This window comes from Dendrobates tinctorius, unplaced genomic scaffold (assembly GCF_039654945.1).
Source record: "Dendrobates tinctorius isolate UK_male_01 unplaced genomic scaffold, ASM3965494v1 ptg000016l, whole genome shotgun sequence".
In the NCBI taxonomy this organism is placed as follows: domain Eukaryota; kingdom Metazoa; phylum Chordata; class Amphibia; order Anura; family Dendrobatidae; genus Dendrobates; species Dendrobates tinctorius.
This window is the reverse complement of record NW_027361684.1, coordinates 68,295,422-68,321,857: the sequence shown is the minus strand read 5'-3', so window position 1 is coordinate 68,321,857 and position 26,436 is coordinate 68,295,422. Positions and strand designations below refer to the sequence as shown.

The window sequence follows — 26,436 nt, the reverse complement described above, 5'->3', positions numbered from 1 at the left end:
TGGGGGGGCACAGCTACCTATAGAAGTGGGGGGCACAGTTACCTATAGAAGTGGGGGGGCACAGCTACCTATAGAAGTGGGGGGCACAGCTACCTATAGAAGTGGGGGGCGCAGCTACCTATAGAAGTGGGGGGCGCAGCTACCTATAGAAGTGGGGGGGGGGCAGGCTCAGAGAGAACTGGCATCGATGTAAGTTCGCAGCAATCATGAAGCTGGTGCCAGGCAGGGCGCCGTCCCATCTCCTGGCTCGGGCAGCCGCACTGCTCTCCAGGTCTTCGCCTCCCGTGTGGCACCTGGTGAAGATGGAGGCACTTTCTGGCAGTGCGGACCTGGGGGTGACAGCTGTGGCAGCCCCCCGCTGATCCGTAGTGACCCCAGAGGTAGCAGCACTGACACACAGCCCACCCTGACACGGAGACAAAGAGCTGGCCCCGCGCCCCTGGGGTGAGGGGCACAGCTATACATAGCGGCTCAGCTGTCTCGCAGCCGTGCCCACCCCGCACTGCCAGGCTTACCTCTTGCCCCAGCCACAAGCAGCAGCAGGCAGCAGCACACGGGCAGCCTCATGGTGCTGGGGAAGGTGGTCGCACACAGGTCTCAGGTAGGACCCCCGGAGGTCACGTGTCCCGCACTGCTCACTGAGGCAACAGGCAAGAACCGCAGGAAAGTTTCCACCCAAACACCTCCGACCGACTCCTTTGAAGTTCGCAGCCCGCTCCTCCTCCTCCACCGGAGCTCTGCCCACTGCCAGCGGCGGGGTGTGGCGCCTTATCCGCAGCCATGAGCTGGCCGCTCACTAAGATCTATGTCCCTGGTGTCCTGGCAGGTACAGTCAGTGCTTCCTGCACTCACAGCTAGGAGACTGCAGGCTAGAAGTGGTGACCGTGCACTGTATGGCAGTCCCCTCAGCTGCGTGCGTTATATGGCCCCTCACAGCACAATATGGCGGTACAGGACTACAGGCCCCTCACAGCTACATGGCTGTGCACTGTATGGCGGTGCTGACCCCTCAGCTGTGTGACTGCACTCTATGGTAGTACAGGCCCCTCACAGCTGTGTGACTGCACTATATGGTAGTACAGGACTAGACGTCCCTCACAGCTATGTGACTGCTTTATATGGCGGTACAGGCCCCTCACAGCTACATGGCTGTGCACTGTATGGCGGTGCTGACCTCTCAGCTGTGTGACTGCACTCTATGGTAGTACAGGCCTAGACGCCCGTCACAGCTGTGTGACTGCACTCTATGGTAGTATAGCACTAGACGTCCCTCACAGCTGTGTGACTGCACTATATGGCGGGACAGGCCCCTCACAGCTATGTGACTGTGCACTATATGGCGGTACAGGCCCCTCACAGCTGTGTGACTGCACTATATGGCGGTACAGGCCCCTCACAGCTGTGTGACTGCACTATATGGCGGTACAGGCCCCTCACAGCTATGTGACTGTGCACTATATGACGGTGCAGGCCCCTCACAGCTGTGACTGTGCACTATATTTCAGTACAGGACTAGAGGCCCCTTACATCTATGTGACTGCACTATATGGCGGTACAGGCCCCTCACAGCTATGTGACTGCACTATATGGCGGTACAGGCCCCTCACAGCTATGTGACTGTGCACTATAAGGCAGTACAGGCCCCTCACAGCTTTGTGACTGCACTATATGACGGTGCAGGCCCCTCACAGCTATGTGACTGTGCACTATATGGCGGTACAGGCCCCTCACAGCTATGTGACTGTGCACTATATGACGGTGCAGGCCCCTCACAGCTATGTGACTGAGCACTATATGGCGGTACAGGCCCCTCACAGCTATGTGACTGCACTATATGGCAGTACAGGCCCCTCACAGCTGTGTGACTGCACTATATGGCGGTACAGGCCCCTCTCAGCTATGTGACTGTGCACTATAAGGCGGTACAGGCCCCTCACAGCTATGTGACTGTGCACTATATGATGGTGCAGGCCCCTCACAGCTATGTGACTGCACTATATGGCGGTACAGGCCCCTCACAGCTGTGTGACTGTCCACTATATGGCGGTACAGGCCCCTCTCAGCTATGTGACTGTGCACTATAAGGCGGTACAGGCCCCTCACAGCTATGTGACTGTGCACTATATGATGGTGCAGGCCCCTCACAGCTATGTGACTGCACTATATGGCGGTACAGGCCCCTCACAGCTGTGTGACTGTCCACTATATGGCGGTACAGGCCCCTTACAGCTATGTTCCTGTGCACTATATAACGGTGCAGGCCCCTCACAGCTATGTGACTGTGCACTATATGGCAGTACAGGCCCCTCACAGCTATGTGACTGCACTATATGGCGGTACAGGCCCCTCACAGCTATGTGACTGCACTATATGGCGGTACAGGCCCCTTACAGCTATGTGCCTGTGCACTATATAACGGTGTAGGCCCCTCACAGCTATGTGACTGTGCACTATGTGATGGTGCAGGCCCCTCACAGTGCATTAACATTCATGAAAATCAACAATGTCACATAAAACAATGCACAGTCAGGTAAAAACGTAATAATGAACAATCATTTTAGCCGCCCAGTCACAGACCGTCAACGTTTTGGGTTTGGGTTAAAGATTGTTCCTCCATGATCGATCGCTCATCGAAATATTATTTCCTGAGCGATGGTTGGTTTGTTTCCCAGTGATGAATTAGTGTCACATGAAGTAGCAAGAACATGGCATTCTGATCAATCAACCAACAACAGGCTTAAATCTAGCGCCAAATACACATTAGAATAAACCATCTGAAGCTGACAACGTCTACGGAGCTGGCGAACATCTAAGGTATATATGTGTCCGATTAATCCACCTCTCCACTCTACAGTTCTCTTAATTGGCTCCCAATTTCTAAACGGTTATGTTCGTTCTACCGCCTGAAAATCAGAATAGAAAGCAATCAGAAAATGTCATGTGCTCAAATATGGCACCATTAAAAAACATCAACTCATCCCAAAAAAAACCCCCAAAAACTCAATGTCTCTGTCAGCAGAAATTATAGCGATGCAAAAACATTATTTTGCCAAAAAAAAACATCTTTTAGTGTGTGACAGCAGCCAAACATAAAAAAAATATAAGAGATCCAGAGGATAATGGAATTAAAAATATAATACTTTGTTAAATATTTCAATAATAAAACATAATATTAAAACAAGGTATAAGAGTGCCTTAACCAAGAGGGAAACTGGGAATTAATCCATATTGTGCACAATTAAGGCCCATATAAATGGCAGACTTTAACACAGTGTCCCTCCTCACTTCTCACCCCAACGCACGTTTCGCATCCAGCTTCTTCCGGGGGCAATATATATATATATATATATATATATATATATATAGCCACACACACATACATGTATATATATTACATAGTCTCCTTTGTTATTATTATTGTTGTCCCTTATACAGTGCCCTCTCTTGTTATGTACAGCAACGTCCCTTACATATTGGATTATATAGAGCCATGTTTTTATTACCGTCCTGTCTTGTTAGTTGTATAATGCAATGACGGCTGATGGAGCATGGGAAAGCTTTTTTTTCTAATGGAGGAGCTGGTGGACTGGTCATCTGGTCACCGGCTCCTCCATCAACAGTCATTTTATATCTAACAAAAGAGGGGACTATGTAATAACAGAGGGCGCTGTGAATAATAAAAATAACAAGAATAAACTATGTAAGAGACAGCACTGTATATAACAGCATAGGAAGCTATATAATAAGGGACGGCATCATAAATATTGACTACACTATATACTGAGGGATGGCGCGATACATAATAATCGAATACAATATATACTAAGGGAGTGTGTTAGGCTAGGTTCACATTAGCGTTTGAGTCCGCAGTATATCATTTGCATGCGCAAACGAATATTTACGCAGTGTTTTTTATGCGCATCATCTTACTCATGATGGAAAAAAGCGTGTGCATGCGTTTCTATGCGTTTTTGCATGCGTTTGTGTTGTTTATGTGCATGCGTTTGATATGACACCAGACAAAAATGGGTATGTCTCATGGGATTTCTACATATATTTTGAAGAACGCATGTTCTTGCGCACCAATGCATTCCCATAGACAGTAATGCATTTTTTTACGCATTCATCCACATGCGTATGCCAGCACATATTTGACACCTCAAAAAATGCAACATGTTGCGCTCGCCGAGCCCCGCCGCACACCGTGAAACGACGCATGCATGCAAATCCTCATGCAACGGCATGTCCCTGCGTACACCATGTTAAAGATATGTACGCATTACGCATGCGGATCAAACGCAGTGCACAGATACGCCAATGTGAAACCAGCCTTAGACATAATAAGCGATAATGACGTCTTCCTTCACCTCCCCCTGTTCAGAAATCCCCCTTCCTCCCATCCCAATCCCCCCACACCCCTCTTTGTCCTCCCCCCGCATCCCATTATAGTCCTCTCCCCCACCCCAATCATTGCTCTCTTCACCACCTCCATCATTGCTTTCTCCTCCATCACGTCCATCATTTCCTCCTCCCCCACCACCCCTATCATTGCCCTTTCCACCAACATTGTCCTTTCCACTGCCACCCCTATCATTGCCCATTCCACCTCCCCCATTATTGCCCTTTCCACCACGACCATCATTGTCCTTTTCCCCACCACCCCTATAATTGCCCATTCCACCACCTCCATCATTGCTTTCTCCCCCATCACCCCCATCATTGTCCTATCCACCACCTCCATCATTGCTTTCTCCCACACCACCCCCATCATTGTCCTTTCCACCACCTCCATCATTGCTTTCTCCCACACCACCCTCATCATTGTCCTTTCCACCACCTCCATCATTGCTTTCTCCCCACCACCCCCATCATTGCCCTTTCCACCACCTCCATCACTGTTTCTCCCACACCACCCCCATCATTGTCCTTGCCACCTCCTCCATCATTGCTTTCTCCCCACTACCCCATCATTGTCCTTCCCACCACCTCCATCATTTCCTCCTCCCCCACCACCCCCATCATTGCCTTCTCCCGTATCATTGCCCTCTCATCCACCCAAACACACACAGCACCTTTCACCTCTCTGCACGTTCCCTCGCAGCGACACACACATATATACTCTCCTCACCTCTCTGCAAGCTCTCCCACAGCATCGCCAGCAGCTTCCTCTCTGTCGCACAGCTATGGCACTGAATGATGATGTCATCCAGTCGCGCTGCTGACTGTATGAGAGACAGGAAGCACGGGCAGGGAGCAAGATGGATCGATGCAGCGCCGCTCCGCTGCCATTTTCTCTTGCAGGTAGCGAAGCTGCAGGGATCTCTCCCTGCCCGCTGCACATGAGAGCAATCTGGCCAGGGGCCCCCCGGAGCCGGATATATAGGCCAGATTGCCCTCATTATTAGCCATCCTGCAGCGGCCCCCTCCTCCTCCGGGCTCCGGTGCAGCCGGTATGTCTGCCCCTGCGCTGTGCTACACAGATGAAGTTTTAACTAACTTTATTCTGAAGGTCAGTTCTGAATATTTTTTATGGCATATTTTTATGATCAGATGAATCCATATTTTTTTGGGGACAAAACCCTAGGTCTATAGCTCATTTGTTTACATGAGGAGAATGAACTTTGAAATTTTATGAATAAGCACTTGTTCAATAATGTTTTGTGAAATATAATACAATTTTTGTTACTTTAATACCAAGGTTAGTGGATCTACACATGGAGAACACCAGTATGTTCAGCTGTGGACATCATGTCAGTCAGAGATCGAGATAGACGTTTACTAGTTTTTGACATCTGTTCCTTCCCTTGACTTGCCTCTGAATGGTGAGTGAGCACATCCTCTTTATCGAATTTGTCCTGCCTATTAGCGCGATGATGTTCCTTTATATTCTCTTGCTAAGTATAGAGGACAGGAGAACTCATCATATATCTGCAGCAGCTCAGTTTGGGACTTTTCTGGATTGATGCAATTGTGCATACATGTGTATTTTTAAGGTCATGGTCAAGTTGGCTAAATAACATAAATCCATCTTAGAAACAAAGTATGCAAGTAACATACAGTAAAAAGGTTTTTGGAAATGACAAAGTTCATAGGAAAATCCTGACTTTCACTTTCCTGTGTATTTCCCTGATGGTCGCTGATGACTGTGACCACTCTCCTGATGATAAGTATTGTTACACCTCTTTGAAGGCTGAGCACAAAGAAATACACAGCTTGCTGCAAAAGTCTTCTACAGCACCTACTCTCACCACTGTACACCAGGTGGACCAAGGCATCCATCATTCTAGAGCAATGGCCAGAAACCACCACTCACCACCAAGAGCCAAACAGCCATGCTACCAGCTCGTCCTTCATTACAATTTCTAAACAGAAAGTTCAAAAAGGAATTGACTTGTAATTATGTTACTAAAAATAAAAGAGCAATAATATATATATCCCTGAACTACAGAAAGTCTTTTCTGCCAAAATAGTGAGATAGCCATCTCTTCGCCAGCATGGATAAACTATGAGTCTCATTCTCCAGTGACAGAACTTAAAGCTTGTGGATCGCAATGCAAAATCTACAACAGGGAACCTTATTATGGGCCACGAGAGCCATTTTTGGTCTCCATGACATGGTTCCACTCCAAACCCTGCACCTACCATTGTTACACTGTTGCCTGTCTTATGATGATCGCTTGAGTTCTTGCAATATATTACTGAACAAGCTTTTGTGTTCATCCTTTTCTGTCTTATCTTTTACTTGTCTCCTATGGATTTAGGGAGCCTTCAGAATCAGATGTGCCCACTTAACTGTAAAAATGTTTCTACCCTGTGGAAATGTACGCCACACAGCTGGATATGTAGAGAATAATGTTTCATGGACCTAACTGCTCTCTATTCAGGCAGAATTTGTTCAGCTGCCTGAGCGTGCACACTCCAGTAATTGACCTATAACCCCGCGTCCTAACACACAATGGCTGACTCCCTACTTTATCACTGCTGTTTACACTGTTGGCATCTTAACTGAGAATGATTAGGCCTCCCTATTCCGCTTCCAAAAGCTCCAAGGAAACGTACTGCTAATCTAGCCACGAATGCTGACCTATTGTTTAAATCAAGTTTTATAGTAACGAAAAAATACTGAAATCTTGTCATTATACCACTGATCATAACAACAGTCTGAGAACAGCTATGTCCACACGCTGAGGATTCTGTCAGGATTTAGATAGTCAAATATCTGCACAAAATAATAAACGTTCTGTGAATTTCAATATCCACTGCACACCAAGCTCATTATTGATGTGCGTAGTGACATTGCAGTCACAGAAGTATCGGGGTCCCTCACCACAATGCTGTTGACTCTTCTGTTAACAGTTGGGCTGAGCAATTCAGAAGTGATCGATCTAATCATGAAGAAAACTGTTAAAGGTGGACTATCCTGTCTGTCCCCTCTGTAGGCGTTTTACTCACTAGGGTGTAACGGGAGGAAAATAAGAGGCTTGTTCCTTTAATAGTTCATGTGAGTTTATTGCTTCATAAACCCAGAAGCAAAACAGAAAACAAACAACCTTTGGATCAGGCAACCAAAATACAAAATGTCCATAGCAGGGCTTTCCTCTTCCAGGCCTATGGGCACACAGGCTGATGTAGTGTCCAGTATTCAGGCTATGTCTGGAGACAAAATACTGAAAAATTCTACTTAAGAAAAGATTCCAAAACTAAATTATTATTAAATATATGATTTTCATTAAGTCAAAAAGACACCAACATGATTCCAAATTAAAACGATAAAAAATTCCTACAGAGAAAGCAGATCAACATGCACAGTAGACAATATATAAGGTTTCAATCCAAAAAAAGGGGGGGGTTTTCAAAAGCAGAGAAAAAATATACAATTTTCTATTTAATATACCATGCAGAGCATTATTTCATATAATCAATTATCCCACTGCTTTTTATCATACTATCAGAAATCCATTAGTTATTATATGGCCAAATTTGTCATGAGTGATATAAAAAGACATAAAGTGCATAGAGCATTTTCAACATGAAGTAACTAGGCCATGAAGGTATAGGGTTAATCAAAAACTACCCACCTGGATTCATACTGTGTATGTGAACACCGCTGCCTCACACTCCAACGCGCGTTTCACACGTGGTTTCTTCAGGGAGTGATGAGGTGGGTGGGCTACGTGTTACATTTTATAGTGCAATAGTTTGGCAGGATACCAATCACAAGCGCTCTGCAGCGCATCGCCAGCTGCCATACTGATGGCGATCCCGCCGCAAGTCTTGCGGCAACGTCACCAGAAAGCGCGATAGCGCCGTCCGTGACATCACAGGCGAGGCTCCCGACTGGGCATGCGCCAACAACGGAGGCAGACGATGCGCACAACACTAGTGTGGCCATTATATCTAAGGGCAAATTTGTGGACAAACACCATCCATATATAAAACGTGAATATAAGTGCAAATTAGTGCAATGACATAAAAAGATAATTAACATATAATACAATAAAGTGACGTCTTCAAAAAACAAAGCCATACTTTTGACTATGTGTGACTCGATTAAGTATAATGTGTACAATATTCAAATGAGTGATATAATAATAAGTGAGTCACATTTACAAACAGGACTATCCTGTTATTGAGTCTAGCACAAATTAGTGAGCAAATAAAAGCGTGTATGGTAATAGTGAAAAGTGACTATCCAAATCTAATATGACAAAATGATGACACAAAAATATGTTATTAGTGATAAAAAATTAATAAAAAACAAAAAAATATGCATATATACAAAAGTATATTATATTTCTTAATAAAAAAGGTGAAAAAGTGTTATTACAATTTTTCTTCCTCAGACTTGAATGATGAATGTCCTCATAATGGCAAAAAAGTTTTTTTATATACATCAGGAGAAAAAAATATATATAATTTTTATGGTTATATATTTTCTTTTGTTCTTCATACTTCTGATTTCTTCTCCCATATCACAAGAAACCATAATGGACAATTGGAACACTATATAATAAGAGAAACATATATTATAACATCTCATCAAATATACATTACTCGATAAGAGGAACCCATATCCATTCTCAAAAAAATCACAAGCCCACCACAAAAATGGAATTATTTAAATAAAAAATAATAAAAAAATAGTTAAAAACATATTTGATATTTTAAAGGGACAATTACAACAAACTAAGTTATATTATGTAAGCAGCAACTCAAAGAACCCCACATCAAAGAACCCTCTTATTTTAAATTTATAGAAAGCTGGAGAATCCCCATTGGTCATTAAGACCTTGCGGTTTCATTGTTCTCAAGATGGTGATCCACCGACATTCTTTTGGGCTAACCTATTCATGAGGTTCCCCCCACGGATGCCCAAATGAATTATGTCAATACCTCTGACTTGAAGATCAATATTTCCAGAAGGATGAAATTCTCGATAATGAGCAGGTAATGTTTTCAACTTAGCCACATCTTCCTTCCGTGATTCATCCGAATCAATAAGTCTCGCAGATTTTATATCCCTAACAAGTTCCACTATCCGTACACAAAGTTGCCTTGATGTAAGACCTATATAAATAAGCCCACACGGACATGTGAGATAATATATAACTGACATAGTTTTGCAGTTAATTGCATGAGTAATTTTATAGTCCCTTGTCTTTGAGGAGTTACAAAAGGTCTCAGTTTTTATCATATATTTACATGCACTACAATCCCCACATGATCGTGAGCCCCACTTTGGACCTTTGGAATTGAATCTGAAATTAGATTTGGGGGCAACATAATGACTATGTGTGATAGTTTCCCCTATGGTTTTGCTCCTTCTTGCAACAATCAAAGGTTTATTTTCAATATACTTACGCAGTCCTGGGTCTTGTTTCAATATGGGCCAAAATCGATTGAAAACATCCATCATGTCCTTCCATCTTCCATGGTAATTAGTAATAACACGTAAACGAGAGTCTTCCTTCTTTAATTGTTTACCTTGAAGAAGTGTATTACGATCCATGTTTTTAACTTGTTGGTATCCTCTATCAATATCAGAAGAATTGTATCCTCGATTTAAAAACCTTGATGTAATATCTCTAGCTTGAACTTCAAATTCATTGGCAGTATCACAGATTCTCTTTGCCCTGATGAATTGACCTTTGGGGATTGCCCTAATTGTATGTCTTGGATGAGCAGATCTTGCATGTAGTACTGAATTAGTACTTGTCTCCTTACGGTAGATAGTACTATGGATATTTCCAAATTAGTCCACTGTGAGTTGAAGATCCAAAAAATCAATTTTCTGTCTGGAAATCTTGAAGGAAAGCTTAATATTCCAATCATTTGAATTTAGATGCACTAGAAATTCATCTAGGTCAGACCTGTTACCCTGCCAAATGAATAAAAGGTCATCAATAAAGCGCATCCAACTGACCACAGAGGGGCGTTGCTCATTGCATACCATTTTCACAAATACTTCTATGGAAGAATAAGAGTAATTGGTGGAAAATTTTTGGATTTTTTTCTAATAAAATCTGGAAACTTACTTTGTGGATTTTCCTGCTGTTCAAGTAATAAATCTACTAATATCTTGAGCGCTTCCAATTCTGCCTCTATAGAGAAAGACGCATCAAAAGAATTTTTGTTGTCATGGAATTTTTTGAGTAAAAGTTTTCGGGCAAAAAGAAAGACATCTTTAATCGCAATAAATGTATCAAAATTAGATACAGGGCAAAATGTTAAGCCTAAAGATAAAACCGATAAATGAGCAGATGTCAATTTAATATCGGATAAATTAATTACCTTAAAGTTGTCATCTCGTTTGCCATCCTGATATTTAAAATTTCGTTCATGTGTCATTTGACGAGTATTATAGCGTCTTGAATTCGTTGAGGTACTTGTAACCGTTGAAATATGCGATGAGGAACTAGCTACAGAGACTACTGAATTTGTACGAGATCAACTATTATTTTTCCTCCATTTATAGACCTTGTTTTGTTGATAATCTAACTGGTCACGTTGAAATTTTTCCGTCTTTGTTTGTTTTAATTCCTGTTCCCATTTTGTATAGCTTTTATTCAAATCCTCTTCAAAAGAGGTCAGATCAACCAAGGGCAATTTTTCTTTTAATCTGTCCTGTATGATACGGATTTGGCTTTCTATTATTTCCAATTTTTTCTGATCAAGGGAGATAAGTAATTCCAAGAATATCTTTAAACAATCTTGACATGCTTCCTCCCACTTTTTAATAATATTCATATCTTCCACTGGGAAGGATGGAAAAATTTGAACTCGCAAACCACGAGGTATTAATTTGCATTGCAAATATTGCTCGAGAGTTTTGCTATTCCACCATGTTTTGGTACGTTTGAGTAGGAGTTCCCTGAGCTGCTGCTTATCCGATTCAAAATTACCATCATTATTATCAGAAACAATATTCTTATCTGAATTGTCCCCAAAAATAGTAGAGATTTGTGTAAGCCAGTTGGTGTCCCGGCTTTTATAATCCATAGTCAAAAGGGTTGCTCCTGAAAAGACACAATACACTTATTCCAAACAAAGGAATAAAAATCATATATTTAATAATAATTTAATTTTGGAATCTTTTCTTAACCCCTTCCTGACATGAGACGTACTATCCCGTCCACGGTACCCGGGCCCGTATGACCGGGGACGGGATAGTACGTCTACCGCGATCAGCGGCGCCCACGTGGTGAGCGCCGCTGATCGCGGCCGGGTGTCAGCTGATTATCACAGCTGACACCCGGCACAATGTGTCAGGGGCGGTCACGGACCGCCCCCGACACATTAACCCCTTGCACACCGCGATCAAACGCGATCGCGGTGTACCGGGAGTTAAAGGGAAGCATCGGCAGGGAGGGGGCTCCCTCCGTGCTTCCCTGAGCCCCCCACGGCAGCGCAATGTGCAGCGCTGCTGCGGGGGGCTCCTATCCTCCAGGCCCCCGAATCCAAGATGGCGACGGGGGCCTTCGGGGGCCTGGGGAAGCTGGCTTCCTCAGTGCCTGCAAAGCGCAGGCATGAGGAAGCCTTGTGCACTGCCTGTGACAGATTGCTGATCTGTCACAGTGATCTGTGATGTGACAGATCAGCGATCTGTCACAGGACAGTGATGTCCCACCTGGGACTATGTAATAAAGTAAAAAAAAATTAAAAAAAAAGTGTAAAAATAAATTTAAAAAAATCGCCAAATAGTAAAAAAAAAAAAAAATATTCCCCAATAAATTCATTTTTTTAAAATAATAAAAAAAAAAAACAATAAAAGTACACATATTAGGTATCGCCGCGTCCGTAACGACCTGCCCTATAAAACTGTCCCATTAGTTAACCCCTTTAGCGAACCCCTTAAAAAATAAAAATAAAAAACGAAGCAAAAAATAATGATTTATTATCATACCGCCAAACAAAAAGTGCAATAACGCGAGATCAAAAAGACGCATATAAATATCCATGGTACCGCTGAAAACGTCATCTTGTCCCGCAAAAAACAAGCCGCCACACAGCATCATCAGCAAAAAAATAAAAAAGTTATAACTCGCAGAATAAAGCGATGCAAAAATAATTATTTTTTATATAAAATAGTTTTCATTGCATAAAACCGACAAAAACATAAAAAAACGACCTAAATGAGGTATCGCTGTAACCGTACTGACCCGAAGAATAAAACCGCTTTATCAATTTTACCGCACGCGGAACGGTGTAAACGCACCCCCCCCAAAAGAAATTCATGAAACGCTGGTTTTTGTTCATTCTGCGTCCCAAAAATCGGAATAAAAAGCGATCAAAAAATTTCACGTGCCCGAAAATGGTACCAATAAAAACGTCAACTCGTCCCGCAAAAAATAAGACCTCACATGACTCGGTGGGTCAAAATACGGAAAAATTATAGCTCTCAATATGTGGTGATGCAAAAACTATTTTTACAATAAAAAGCATCTTTTAGCGTGCGACAGCCGCCAAACATAAAAACCGCCATAAATAGTAAATCAAACCCCCCGTTATCACCCCTTTAGTTAGGGAAAAATAATAAAATAAAAAAAATGTATTTATTTCCATTTTTCCATTAGGGTTAGGGCTAGGGTTAGGGCTAGGGGTGTGTTGGGGTAGGGTTAGGGTTAGGGCTAGGGTTAGGGTTAGGGCTAGGGTTAGGGCTAGGGTTAGGGCTAGGGTTAGGGCTAGGGTTAGGGGCGTGTTGGGGTTCGGGTTGGAGTTAGAATTGGGGGTTTCCACTGTTTGGGCACATCAGGGACTCTCCAAATGCAACATGGCGTCTGATCTCAATTCCAGCCAATTCTGAGTTGAAAAAGTCAAATGGTGCTCCTTCCCTTCCAAGCTCTGCTATGCGCCCAAACAGTGTTTTACCCCCTCATGTAGGGTATCAGCCTACTCAGGACAAATTGCAAAACAATTTTTGGGGTCCAATTTCTCCTGTTACCCTTAGGAAAATAAAAAATTGGGGGCAAAAATATCATTTTTGTGGAAAAAAAATGATTTTTTTATTTTCACGTCCGAGTGTTATAAACTTCTGTGAAGCACTTGGGGGTTCAAAGTGCTCACCACACATCTAGATAAGTTCCGTGGGGGGTCTAGTGTCCAAAATGGGGTCACTTGTGGGGAGTTTCAATAGTTTAGGTACATCAGGGGCTCTCCAAACGCACATGACACCCGCAGACCATTCCATCAAAGTCTGCGTTCCAAAACGTCACTGCTTCCCTTCCGAGCCCCGACGTGTGTCCATACAGTAGTTTTCTCCCACATATGGGGTGTCAGCGTACTCAGGACAAATTGGACAACAACTTTTGGGGTCCAATTTCTCCTGGTACCCTTGGGAAAATAAAAAAAATGGTGACTAAAAGATCATGTTTGTGGAAAAAATACGAATTTTTTATTTTCACGCCCGGGCGTTGTAAACTTCTGTGAAGCACTGGGGGGGTCAAAGTGCTCACCACACATCTAGATAAGTTCCTTGGGGGGTCTAGTTTACAAAATGGTGTCATTTGTGGGGGGTTTCCACTGTTTAGGTACATTAGGGGCTCTCCAAAGGCAACATGACACCCGCAGACCATTCCATCAAAGTCTGCATTCCAAAACGTCACTACTTCCCTTCCGAGCCCTGACGTGTGCCCATACAGTAGTTTTCTCCCACATATGGGGTAGCAGCGTACTCAGGACAAATTGGAAAACAACTTTTGGGGTCCAATTTCTCCTGGTACCCTTGGGAAAATAAAAAAATGGTGACTAAAAGATCATGTTTGTGGAAAAAATACGAATTTTTTATTTTCACGCCCGGGCGTTGTAAACTTCTGTGAAGCACTGGGGGGGTCAAAGTGCTCACCACACATCTAGATAAGTTCCTTGGGGGGTCTAGTTTACAAAATGGTGTCATTTGTGGGGGGTTTCCACTGTTTAGGTACATTAGGGGCTCTCCAAAGGCAATATCACACCCGCAGACCATTCCATCAAAGTCTGCATTCCAAAACGTCACTACTTCCCTTCCGAGCCCCGACGTGTGCCCATACAGTAGTTTTCTCCCACATATGGGGTATCAGCATACTCAGGACAAATTGGACAACAACTTTTGGGGTCCAATTTCTCCTGGTACCCTTGGGAAAATAAAAAAATGGTGACTAAAAGATCATGTTTGTGGAAAAAATACGAATTTTTTATTTTCACGCCCGGGCGTTGTAAACTTCTGTGAAGCACTGGGGGGGGTCAAAGTGCTCACCACACATCTAGATAAGTTCCTTAGGGGGTCTAGTTTCCAAAATGGTGTCATTTGTGGGGGGTTCCACTGTTTTGGTACATCAGGAGTTTTCCAAACGCGACATGGTGTCCGATCTCAATTCCAGCCAAAAACGTCAAATGGCGCTGCTTCCCTTCCGAGCTCTGCCATGCCCCCAAATAGTGGTTTACCCCCACATGTGGGGTATCAGCGTACTCAGGACAAATTGCACAATAACTTTTAGGGTCCTGTTACCCTTGGAAAAATAAGAATTGAGGGTGAAAAGATCATTTTTGTGGAAAAAATATGATTTTTTAATTGTATGGCTTTATGTTATAAACTTCTGTGAAGCCCATGGGGGTTCAAAGTTCTCACCACACATCTAGATAAGTTCCTTAGGGTGTCTAGTTTCCAAAATGGTGTCATTTGTGGGGGGTTTCCACTGTTTTGGTACATCAGGGGTTTTCCAAACGCGACATGGTGTCCGATCTCAATTCCAGCCAAAAACGTCAAATGGCGCTGCTTCCCTTCCGAGCTCTGCCATGCGCCCAAATAGTGGTTTACCCCCACATGTGGGGTATCAGCGTACTCAGGACAAATTGCACAATAACTTTTAGGGTCCTGTTACCCTTGGAAAAATAAGAATTGAGGGTGAAAAGATCATTTTTGTTGAAAAAATATGATTTTTTAATTGTATGGCTTTATGTTATAAACTTCTGTGAAGCCCATGGGGGTTCAAAGTTCTCACCACACATCTAGATAAGTTCCTTAGGGGGTCTAGTTTCCAAAATGGTGTCATTTGTGGGGGGTTTCCACTGTTTTGGTACATCAGGGGTTTTCCAAACGCGACATGGTGTCCGATCTCAATTCCAGCCAAAAACGTCAAATGGCGCTGCTTCCCTTCCGAGCTCTGCCATGCGCCCAAATAGTGGTTTACCCCCACATGTGGGGTATCAGCGTACTCAGGACAAATTGCACAATAACTTTTAGGGTCCTGTTACCCTTGGGAAAATAAAAATTGGGGTGAAAAGATCATTTTTGTGGAAAAAATATGATTTTTTAATTGTACCGCTGTACGTTATAAACTTCTGTAAAGCCCTTGTGGGTTCAAAGTTCTCACCACATATCTAGATAAGTTCCTTGGGGGGTCTAGTTTCCAAAATGGGGTCACTTGTGGGGGTTTCCACTGTTTAGGCACATCAGGGGCTCTCCAAAACGTGACATGGCGTCCAATCTCAATTCCAGCCAATTTTGCATTGAAAAAGTCAAACGGCGCTCCTTCCATTCTGAGCTCTGCCATGCGCCGAAACAGTCGTTCCCCCCCACATATCAGGTATCTGCGTACTCAGGACAAATTGCACAATAACTTTTGCAGTTCAATTTCTCCTGTTACCCTTGGTAAAATAAAAAAAATTGAACCTGAAGTATTTTTTTTATGAAAAAAAGTTAGATGTTCATTTTTTTTTAAATATTCAAAAAAATTCCTGTGACGCACCTAAAGGGTTAATAAACTTCTTGAATGTGGTTTTGAGCACCTTAAGGGGTGCAGTTTTTAGAATGGTGTCACTTTTGGGTATTTTCTATCATATAGACCCCTCAAAGTGGCTTCAAATGTGATGTGGTCCTAAAAATAAAATGGTATTGTAAAAATGAGAAATCGCTGGTCAACTTTTAACCCTTATAACTTCCTAACAAAAAAAAATTTTGGTTCCAAAATTGTGCTGATGTAAAGTAAACATGTGGGAAATGTTAGTTATCAAGTTTTTTGTGTGCCGTATCTCTGATTTAAGGGCATAAAAATTCAAAGTTGGAAAATTGCGAAATTTTCAAAATTTTCGCCAAATTTCCGTTTTTCTCACAAATAAACGCAAGTTATTTGAATGAAATTTTACCACTAACATGAAGTACAATATGTCACGAGAAAACAATGTCAGAATCACCGGGATCCATGGAAGCCTTCGAGAGTTATGACCTCATAAAGGTACAGTGGTCAGAATTGTAAAAATTGGCCCGGTCATGAACGTGCAAACCACCCTTGGGGGTGAAGGGGTTAAGTAGAATTTTTTGGTATTATGTTTATGGTGTCTACTTAAAATTTAATGTAAAAATTTAGGGTTAATATCTCGTAAATCTCCTTTGTTTGGAATAAGTGTATTATGTCTGTTTTAGGAGTGGCGGAAGGCACTAAACAAAAAATATAAATAAAGTGCCTTCGCCACTCGGGGTCCACCGTGCGGTAGATGGAAAAACCGCAGTTAGATGAGGACAGAGCACAATAGCGGTAGTGAGCACGGGGTTTGATGTCACCCTAGTGCACAGGGAAAGCTCTTGTTAAATCACAGAGCTATAACACAAAGCATAAACACAATAACTGAGCCTGTTAGTGTCACAGGTACTCAGAGTAACTAACACGGTATTGCAGTCACAGGAGTAGCCCCAAATGGCAGGACTACGTCCGTCTAGACTTATCGTAGTTAGTAGTGTATAGAGCGTTGCAACCGCAAACGCAACCAATAAGCTGCTACTGCAGCGCGGCGAAGATAATGCCGCAAGGTGACACCGCTGGAAAATGCAGGCGCGATGTCAGACGCTAGCAAGTGTGACTGAAGCAATGGCGCGCTGGTACTGGCTCTATCTCAATTCCTCACACATTCGTAGTATCAAAGGAATGGGGTTTCAAATGAGTCATTCACCAGATCATGCATCCATCAACATACACACTGCAGCAAGTATGACTATACTAGCGCATGGCGGAACAGCCATGCGGGCTTTTTATAGCAAACGGGACCTTCCAAAGGCTTCCAGATCTCTGAGCAGAGCCAATGGAATCTGGAGCAGGACCTGAGCACCTGACTCCAGAACTCCAATGGGCGATTGTCCTATGAGCATGCTCAGAAGAAGGGACGAAGGACTTAACCTCCGGAGAGAGTTGCTGTAAAGCAATCTCCTCTGCAATCTCCTTTGCATTAGACAAAGAGCAGGAGACTGCAGCATGTGAGGGTCTAGATTCCTGCCTAGTAATGGCCGAAATCTGACTCCTAACAGTCTGGAGCCAAACACACACAGAAGGCCTTCTCCCTCTCAACATACAGACCATGTGCCATGCAGCCTCCATTATATAGGCTGTTAACCACACCCAGAGGTGAAGTATGTGGGTAGCTAGACCCGCCCATCTCTCACAGCTACCCGTCACTGAGTCCCAGGTCCACCAAACAAACCTCTTAGTGCTTTCTTGCACTACAGAAAATACTCCAGGTTATATCACAAAGACAAGCCATCTCTGCGACACATACCTCCCATTGACTACGCAACCATTAGCCATACTCCATACCTCCCCCTCTGCCTAAAGCCGTGGGACTTGGCACTTTCTACTACCAGACAAGGGATTCACAAGAGGGCGTCGGTATTAGCTTCCCTGCTCTATGCTCTACATGGAATTTGAAATCTTGTAGGGCTAAGAATCAACAGGTGGCCCTAGCATTTTTTCCCTTTGTTTCCCTCATCCGAGTGGGGCATGGTCGAATACCAATCTAAACTTATGTCCTACCAGATAGTACTGTAATGTGTCCACCGCCTACTTTATGGCCAAGTACTCCTTCTCTACGACCAAATAATTCCTCTCACATGAGGATAGCTTCCTACTCAGGTAGACAACATGGTGCTCTTCCCCTTGTATCTCCTGGGAAAGGACTGCTCCTAAACCGACATCTGACGCATCCTTTTGGAGTATAAACTCTTTCTTAAAGTCAGGGGCAACCAGAACCGGTTGCTTACACAGAGCCCCTTTCATTTTTTTGAAAGGCCATCTCTGCCTCTTCGAACTATTTGATCATTACTGATTTCGTCCCTTTAAGTAGTACAGTATGGGGCGCAGTCATCATGGCGAAGTTTGGGATGAACTTCCTGTAGTATACCATGATCCCCAGGAAGGCTCTAACTTGTCTTTTTTACAGTGGTCTCGGCCATGTTGAATAGCCTCCACTTTACTGATTTGGGGTTTGATCTCGCCGCTACCCACTACATATCCCTGGTATTTGGCTTCTTTCCCCAAGACACATTTCTTTGGGTTTATTGAAAACCCTGCCTTCCTTAGAGCATAAAACACCGCCTGGACCTTTTCTAAATGACTCTTCCAGTCCGGGCTGAAGATAACAACAGTATCGTCCAGGTATGCCATGGCGTATTGCTTATGGGGTGCATGGATTCTATCCATAGCTCTCTGGAAGGTCACCGGGGCCTCCTGCAGTCCAAATGGCATCCGGACATGCTGGAAGCATCCGTCCGGCGTTGAAAACGCAGTCTTCTCCTTGGCTTCCTGTGGCATTAGCATCTGCCAATATCCCTTTGTCATCCAAGGGGGTTATGTACCTTGCGGGCCCAAGTCTCGATTAGCTCATCGACGCATTGCATGGCATATGCGTCAAACTTGGAGACCTCATTCAACTTCCGATAGTCATTGCAGAACCTCCATTCACCATCGGGCTTTGGGATCAGAACAATCGGGCTTGACCAACTGCTCTTGAATTCCTCAATGACCCCGAGTTTTAACATAGGCTTCACCTCCTTGGAGATCACTTCTCGACAGGCCTCCGGAATTTGATAGGGCTTTACGTTTTCACGCACATATGGCTCCGTCAGAACTTCGTGTTCTACGACCATTGTGCACCCGAGAACAGCCCCCTGTTCTTCTGAAGCAACTCCCGGCTTTTTCTGGGCCTTCGACAGTGTATCTGCTATGGCGACTCCTCCAACCTCTCTTTCTGGCTTGCTTAGCAAGCACGGTGTTTCAGCCGGCTCTCTGTCTTGCCATGGCCACCTGATATGGTTTCCGTCTTCCTGGTTGATTAATCTTATAGTTTACATCACGAAGCTTCTCCACCACCTCATACAGCTCTTGTCATTTGGCTAAGAACTTGGTCTCCACAGTAGGAATTAGCACAAGAACTCGGTCTTCCGGATTGAACTGCCTCAATCTGGCTAATCGGTTGTAGACTCTGGTCTGAGCTTCTTGTGCCTGGAGGAGATGTCCTTATACGATGGGCATCACCTTCACAATCCTCTGCTGCATCAGTGCCACGTGCTCAATGACGCTTCTGTAGGGCATGACTTCGGCTTCCCATGTTTCCTTGGCTATATCCAGGAGACCTTGTGGATGTCAGCCATAAAAAAGTTCGACTGGCGAGAACCCCGTAGAGGCCAGTGGAACCTCATGGATGGCGAATAACAGATACGGTAAGAGACAGTTACAGTCTCTACCATGCTTTTCTATTGCTTTGCTCAGCATGCTCTTCAGTGTTTTATTACACCTTTCGACAAGACCATCTGTCTGAAGATGCTGCACTGAGGTCCTCAACTGGGAGATTTGCAGGACCTTGCATAACTCCTTCATCACCTTACTCATAAAAGGTTAAACGGTGTTCCCTGACGGTCAAGATCTCCTTTGGTAAACCTGTCCGGGAAAAGACATGGACCAGTTCTCGGGCTATACTCTTTGCGGAGGAGTTTCTCGAGGGAATCGCTTCAGGATAACATGTGGAATAGTCCAAGATGACCAATATGTATTGATGCCCACAAACAGATTTAACCAGGGGACCGACCAAGTCTATAGCAATTCTCTCGAATGGCACTTCAATAATGGGCAGTCGCACGAGGGACTCCGAAAGTGAGATTTGGGGGTGGTTAACTGACACGTAGGGCAGGACCTGCAATAATTTAATTTTTTCTCATGACACCTGGGCCAGTAGGACCTTTGCATGATCCATTCCTGCATTTTTTCCACCCCAAGATGTGTGAATGGGCCATGTTCAACACCTTCCGTCTGTAAGGGTCCAGCTCTATTAACTGTTCCACCAGCTCCTCCCTCACTTTCGTGACCCGATCCAACAACTCCCCACTCATCATAAAATAGGGAAACCTTGTGTCAGCCCCCGGCTCCTGTACAACCCCAATAATGACAGTGACATTATTAAAGACTTCTTTCAAAGTTGGGTCCCTATGTTGGGCAGACCCAAAATTCTCACTGGTCACGCCTAACTCCTGAATGTCAGATTCAGGGGACACTTCCTCCTCATCCCCCACAAGGACACAAAAGGGAAATCCATCTACCTCTGGGTATGGTGATACCTTATTAGGGTTCACAGTGAACTCAGACCCCTTCCCCACAGATCCCAATATAAACAAAAGTCCCAGCCTATAATAATAGGGTGCAACAAGTTCCAAATGACACCAACCTCATGGAACAGAGTACCGTGGGCCGTTTCAATGTCCACTCTGGCCATAGGGTAGTCCTTAGTATCACCATGTATGCACAGAATGTATGCTCCCGTTCACCTTCACGGGACACGCTTGGTCCCCTCGCTGGCGGGACAGTTCACACTGCAGGCCGGATACGCATAATATGAACATCTGCATCCTATACTGCTGCAGTCCTTCTGCTCCGGAGTCAGAGGACAACGAGTGGCTATATGGCCTGGGCCGTGGCACCTCCAGCAAACAACATTAACCGTAGGGACCTTGGGCACCACCTCCCCTGCCCCATTGAACCTTGGATGCCACACCCCCTTTTTCGGCCTCTGCCCCTGTTAGAACTCCCAGTATGGAGTGGGCTGCCTTCCCAATGAACCTTCAACCCCCTGGTATGTCTCAACCAGTCCGACCAGTTCATCAGCTTTCCGGGGATCACCCTGGGCAACCCAAGTCTGTATGGGCTTCGGCAGGGAGTGCACAAACCGGTCCATCACCACCCGTTCTACAATCTGAGCAGGCATAGAGGAATCTGGCTGCAGTCACTTCTGGACCAGTTGCAACAGGTCAAACATTTGGGAGCAAGGTGGTTTGTGCTGGTGATATGCCCACCAGTGAACTCGCTGTGCCTTGATAGTCATTGTCACCCCCAAACACGCAAGAATCTCAGTTTTTAGCTTGTCATACTCTTTAGCATCCTGCAAAGCTAAATCATAGTACCCTTTCTGGGATTCTCCCATAAAGTACGGCGCCAGTACCTCTGCCCACTGCTCTGGCGGGAGTTTCTCCCTCTCAGCGACCCTTTCAAACACCGTCAGGAAGGCCTCAATGTCATCTCCGGGGGGGTCATTTTCTTCAAAGCATGTGTTACCGCATTCCAGACATGGGCATCATCAGCCAGACTTGGGGTTGGGTGCTCATCCTTCCCTGGATGGCAGTTGCCAGAAGCTGCATCTGTTGCCGTTGTTTCTGCTTGCTTGCTTGATCTGCTGTAACAACAGCCTGTTGGTCACTTGCTGGTGCTGCTGCAACTGGACCGGTGCTTCAGCAGGTCCTTAACTTTGTTTGGCGATGCTTGCTGGCTTGCGGCAGACTTAACCCAGGACATGCAGTCCTTCCTGTAACAGTCACACGACTCTGCTGGGAATGCTGCCCACACATCTAGCACCAATTGTAGGGGTTTTACTCACTCGGTGTGACTGGAGGAAAGCAGGAGGCTTTTTCCTTTAAAAGTTCATGTGGGTTTATTGCGTCATAAACCCAGAAGCAAAACAGAAATCAAACATCCTTCAGGTCAGGCAACCAAAATACAAAATGTCCATAGCAGGGCTCTGCTCTGCCAGTTCTGTGTTGCACACAGGTTGGGGTAGTGTCCAGTATTTAGGCTTGCTCTGGAACCAAACACACAGGAGGCCTTCTCGCACCCAACATACAAACCATTTGCCTAACAGCAGCCTCAATTATATAGGCTGTTAACCTCATCCAGAAGTGAGATATGTGGGTAGGTAGACCCGCCCATCTCTCACAGCTACCCATAACCTGGTCCCAGGTGCACCAAATGAACCTCTTAGTGCTTTCATGCACTAGAGAAAATATTCCGGGTTACATCACAGTGACAAGCTTTGTCTCTCCTTTCCCGGTCTGGTCATGTCTGGAGTTAATTTTCCCTGCCACGTTCCGGTGTCAAGTCTACTATATATCTGTGTGCAGTGCCAGTTATATTGCTTGCCTTTGGCATGTGTAGCTGGCTCTGGTGAGTTCCTGATTTGTCCTGCTGTGTACACCTGACCCTACCTGTGCTTTTTTTACCTTCCTTCTGCCTGCTCCTACTCCTTATCTCTCTGTGTGTTTGGATTCCCCGGTATTTGACTTTGGTTCGACCCTGACTTGATTTGTTTCTCCCTTCTGATACCTCTGCTACTGACATGTACTGACCTGTTTCTCTCTCCTGACACAGTGTTTTGGATTTCCCCCTTTGTACTATGTTATTCTCTGGTTACAACTTGGCTCTCTGACTATTCTGCTGCTATCTAGTGGTTGTTTCACTGTGTTACTGCTGGTCTGCTTGTGAGTTGGATATTCAACTCTTTCTCATCTCTGCTGCCATCTAGAGGAGTTGGTGTACTCTGTTTTAACCCTCCGTAACACCGCGTGACAGACACATATCTCCCATCGACTATGCGACTATTAGCCAGACTACACCTCGCTGCACGTAACTCCATGATAACATTAAGGAGGAAATGAGAAGTTTCAGCCATGGTGTTCCTCAAGAGGTGAGTACCCACTTGATCTTAAGGTTCCATAGTGAGCTTTTGACACTGCGTTGTTGCTGTGCAATAAAACTCAGCGTCTGACAGTTCTAGCAAAGTGGATGGGATTCATACAAATCTCGAACCTGTTGTGCTTTTTTATGCAGTGTAAACTGACCTGCGGTGTGTTTGAGATCTGCAACATATCAATTTCTCTTGCAGGTACACAGATTTTATCCACAGAATTACACTAGATGCAGAAAATAAGCAGGAAAAACGCACATTTTTTAGTGCATTTCCACTATGTAATCCACACATAACTATCAGTAAAGTTTTGTCAGATATCAGAAAGTTTGAAAAACACAGCAGTTTTATTTAAAACATGGCACACCACAAACAGACAACGTCAAACCGCAGCATAAAAATGCATGTAAAAAAAAATAAAAAGCAATAACCAAATTTAGCTAATAGGTGCAGAAAATCTGCAATATTAAAATCTCACCAAATTCTCATCGTAGGAGCATAGTCTAAGGTTATGTTCACTCTGAGATTTTTTTTTGGAGTGGACCATCTCCAGAATCCTCTTAAAAAACTACTTAATCTTTTGGGAAACTCGTTAAATTAATTTCTATAGAAAATCCATTTTTCTATTCATATGAGGACTGGAGCTTTTTGAGGTTTTATTTTCTGAAGTCATTTTGTAAAATGCTTAGTGGAAAAAAAGAGAGGTTGCATGTCACTTCTTTGAAGAGGTACAAACACTATGCGTCAGCACAATGCAGCTGATGAAGTTGTGAACTCCAATATTGCCACACACTTATAAATGTAAGGTACTTATTTAATATTTTTTACCAAAAGTACAAAACCCATCCAACCACTTCAAGATGTACCTAAATACTGCATCCATTCACTTGCATTGGTGAGTCTTGTCTAAAATACGCACCCACTCCTACTGCTTATTTTGTCATCCAGATGCCAGCTGAGAATAAAAATCACAGATGAGCATTAAATAAGTGAATACCATTAGTCAGAGTGCAATATGATTTTTTTATTGGACTACACTCGTCCAATTTACACGCAGATAAGTATGAGCCCTTAGGTTCCCAGCAACCGGAGATCGCCTTGTCGTTGGCTGCTGGGCCGGCATGAATTGGCCAAATTATGTGCTAAGTGTCTCCGTTTTTTTCCTGTTGTTTAGAACAGTAATGCAACTGAAATGTCATATATTTCATGTTTACATTCTATAGCATTACAGAGTGCTATTTTATTTGTTTGCTATCCTAAGGATAGGTCATCGGTGTAAAAGTAGTGGACAACCTCTTTAAAAAGGTTCCAAAAGGTAACCCCCAGGAACCTCCTATAATATGGCCATCATTTTACCCAATGTTCTTCAAGCATTCTACACATACCAAACATGAATACATGAATATGATATATCCATAATTCAAGCAAATATTGCACCCCTATGGGTTGCAGCTATCAACACTTTTGCAATTTTATCCACAGATGCGAATATGCTATTAAATCTTGGATTCTATAAAACTAGAATTAATGCAAAAAATGGAAAATATTGTTTTAACTTGTTCTGTGTATGCGACTACACAAGATGAAAGCATTAATGCTCCTGCATTTACCACCTGTGCGAGTTGACACATACAAGGACACATCTGCTGGCCCAGATGTTATACCCATTATGACATCATCTTCGCCATGGCTACCATTCTGACATCACCGTCGCCATGGTAACCTATTATGTCATCATCGTCACCATGGCAACCTATTATGACATCATCGTCACCATCGCAACCATTATGACATAACTGTCACCATGGCAACCTATTATGAGATCATCGTTGCCATGGACAACCATTATGACATCATCTTCACCATGGCAACCATTATGACATAACAGTCACCATCGCATCCTATTATGACATCATTGTCGCCATGGCAACCATTATGACATCATCTTAACCATGGCAACCTTTCTGACATCATTGTCGATACACACACACACACACACACACATGCACTCATTTTTATATTTGACAATGTTTTTTATTTATTTTTTTTTCATATCAAAATTGATAATCTGGCATATTCACAATGACTTTTGCACCCACTCATTAGATGCTTCAACACAAAAGACAGATCAGAATCTGTTCATTGTGGCTAATGCTAATATGTTGTTTCCTGAAACAGCAGGATGTAAGAGTCCAAAAATCCCCTAGTGGCCACTGTGAAAATAGCAAGATTTCTAATTTTCATTTTTAATAATGACTAGCTTGGCCCGTGCGAAATTTTCGCACATTGGTTGTCGGGGACGCAGGCAATTTCAGAAAAAACAAGCTGGTCAAATGTAAATGTATTTGAGCTGATGAACACAGACAGGTATTTATATATGTAGACTGGTAATATAATAAATTGGTTTGATAAGTAGAGGCCAAAAATGTTTTCCAGTTGAGGTGCCACCTGCAGGTCATTGTGTCTTTCTGCAGGTTTATGAAAATGAATGTTTAAACTATTTAGTGGTAAAATCATGAATGTGTGGTTTGTTTAGGTGTTTTCTTGCTGAAGGGAGCAAGTTTACCTTTCACATGGTGTATCGTGTGTGTTTGGGGCGAAGTAATCAGCGAAAAAGCAGTGCATGTTTACAAATGTATTGGTACTGTCCTTGGGGTACTGTGGTGCCACCTGCCGGTCAATTTTCCTTACGGCAGGTTTATGAAAATTAATGTTTAAACTGTATTTTGTGATCAAATTGTGGATGTGTGGTTTGTTTGGCTATTTTCTTGCTGAAGGGGGCAAGTTTACCTTTCAAATGGTGTATCATTTGTGTGTGTGGGTGCAGTATGAACGGGGATACAAAGGAATCACCGAAAAACAGTGTTTAAGAATAATAGAATAGATTGTGATATTGAAACATTTAAAAAAATAAAATGCATTTGACACCAAACCCTGATTCAAATAATACGTCATTTTCTGACACTTTGCCTGTCACTACATCATCACGCTAGACCACCTGGTATTTTAATATTCGCCCATTCACTGTCCCGCAGTGATGTTATCTCCTTCATTGCCGTATACCACCAGCAACTGGAGCAGGAGAATAAATTATGATGGTGAACAGGCCCTTTAAATCTGTTGTGAAGCTTTCTTTATACTTCTTGATAAATTTGATATATTGATAAAATAGTCATAATAAATATAAATAGT

General features: G+C 43.7%; 1 protein-coding gene and 1 long non-coding RNA gene across 2 annotated transcripts in view; one reads left to right on the top strand and one right to left on the bottom strand.

Annotated features, from left to right (window-relative positions):
- LOC141080608 (CD99 antigen-like protein 2) overlaps positions 1 to 726 on the bottom strand; it is a 74,882-nt gene extending 74,156 nt beyond the window's left edge. The window contains exon 1 of the mRNA XM_073565950.1: positions 516 to 726. Within this exon, the coding sequence (XP_073422051.1) occupies positions 516 to 567 (52 nt within the window). The 5' untranslated portion in view covers positions 568 to 726. The remainder of the gene's footprint in view (positions 1 to 515) is intronic.
- Positions 727 to 757: 31 nt separating this feature from the next.
- LOC141080609 (uncharacterized) overlaps positions 758 to 26,436 on the top strand; it is a 63,094-nt gene continuing 37,415 nt past the window's right edge. The window contains exons 1-3 of the long non-coding RNA XR_012228973.1: positions 758 to 826; positions 2,673 to 2,814; positions 5,699 to 5,822. This is a non-coding gene — a long non-coding RNA (uncharacterized lncRNA). The remainder of the gene's footprint in view (positions 827 to 2,672; positions 2,815 to 5,698; positions 5,823 to 26,436) is intronic.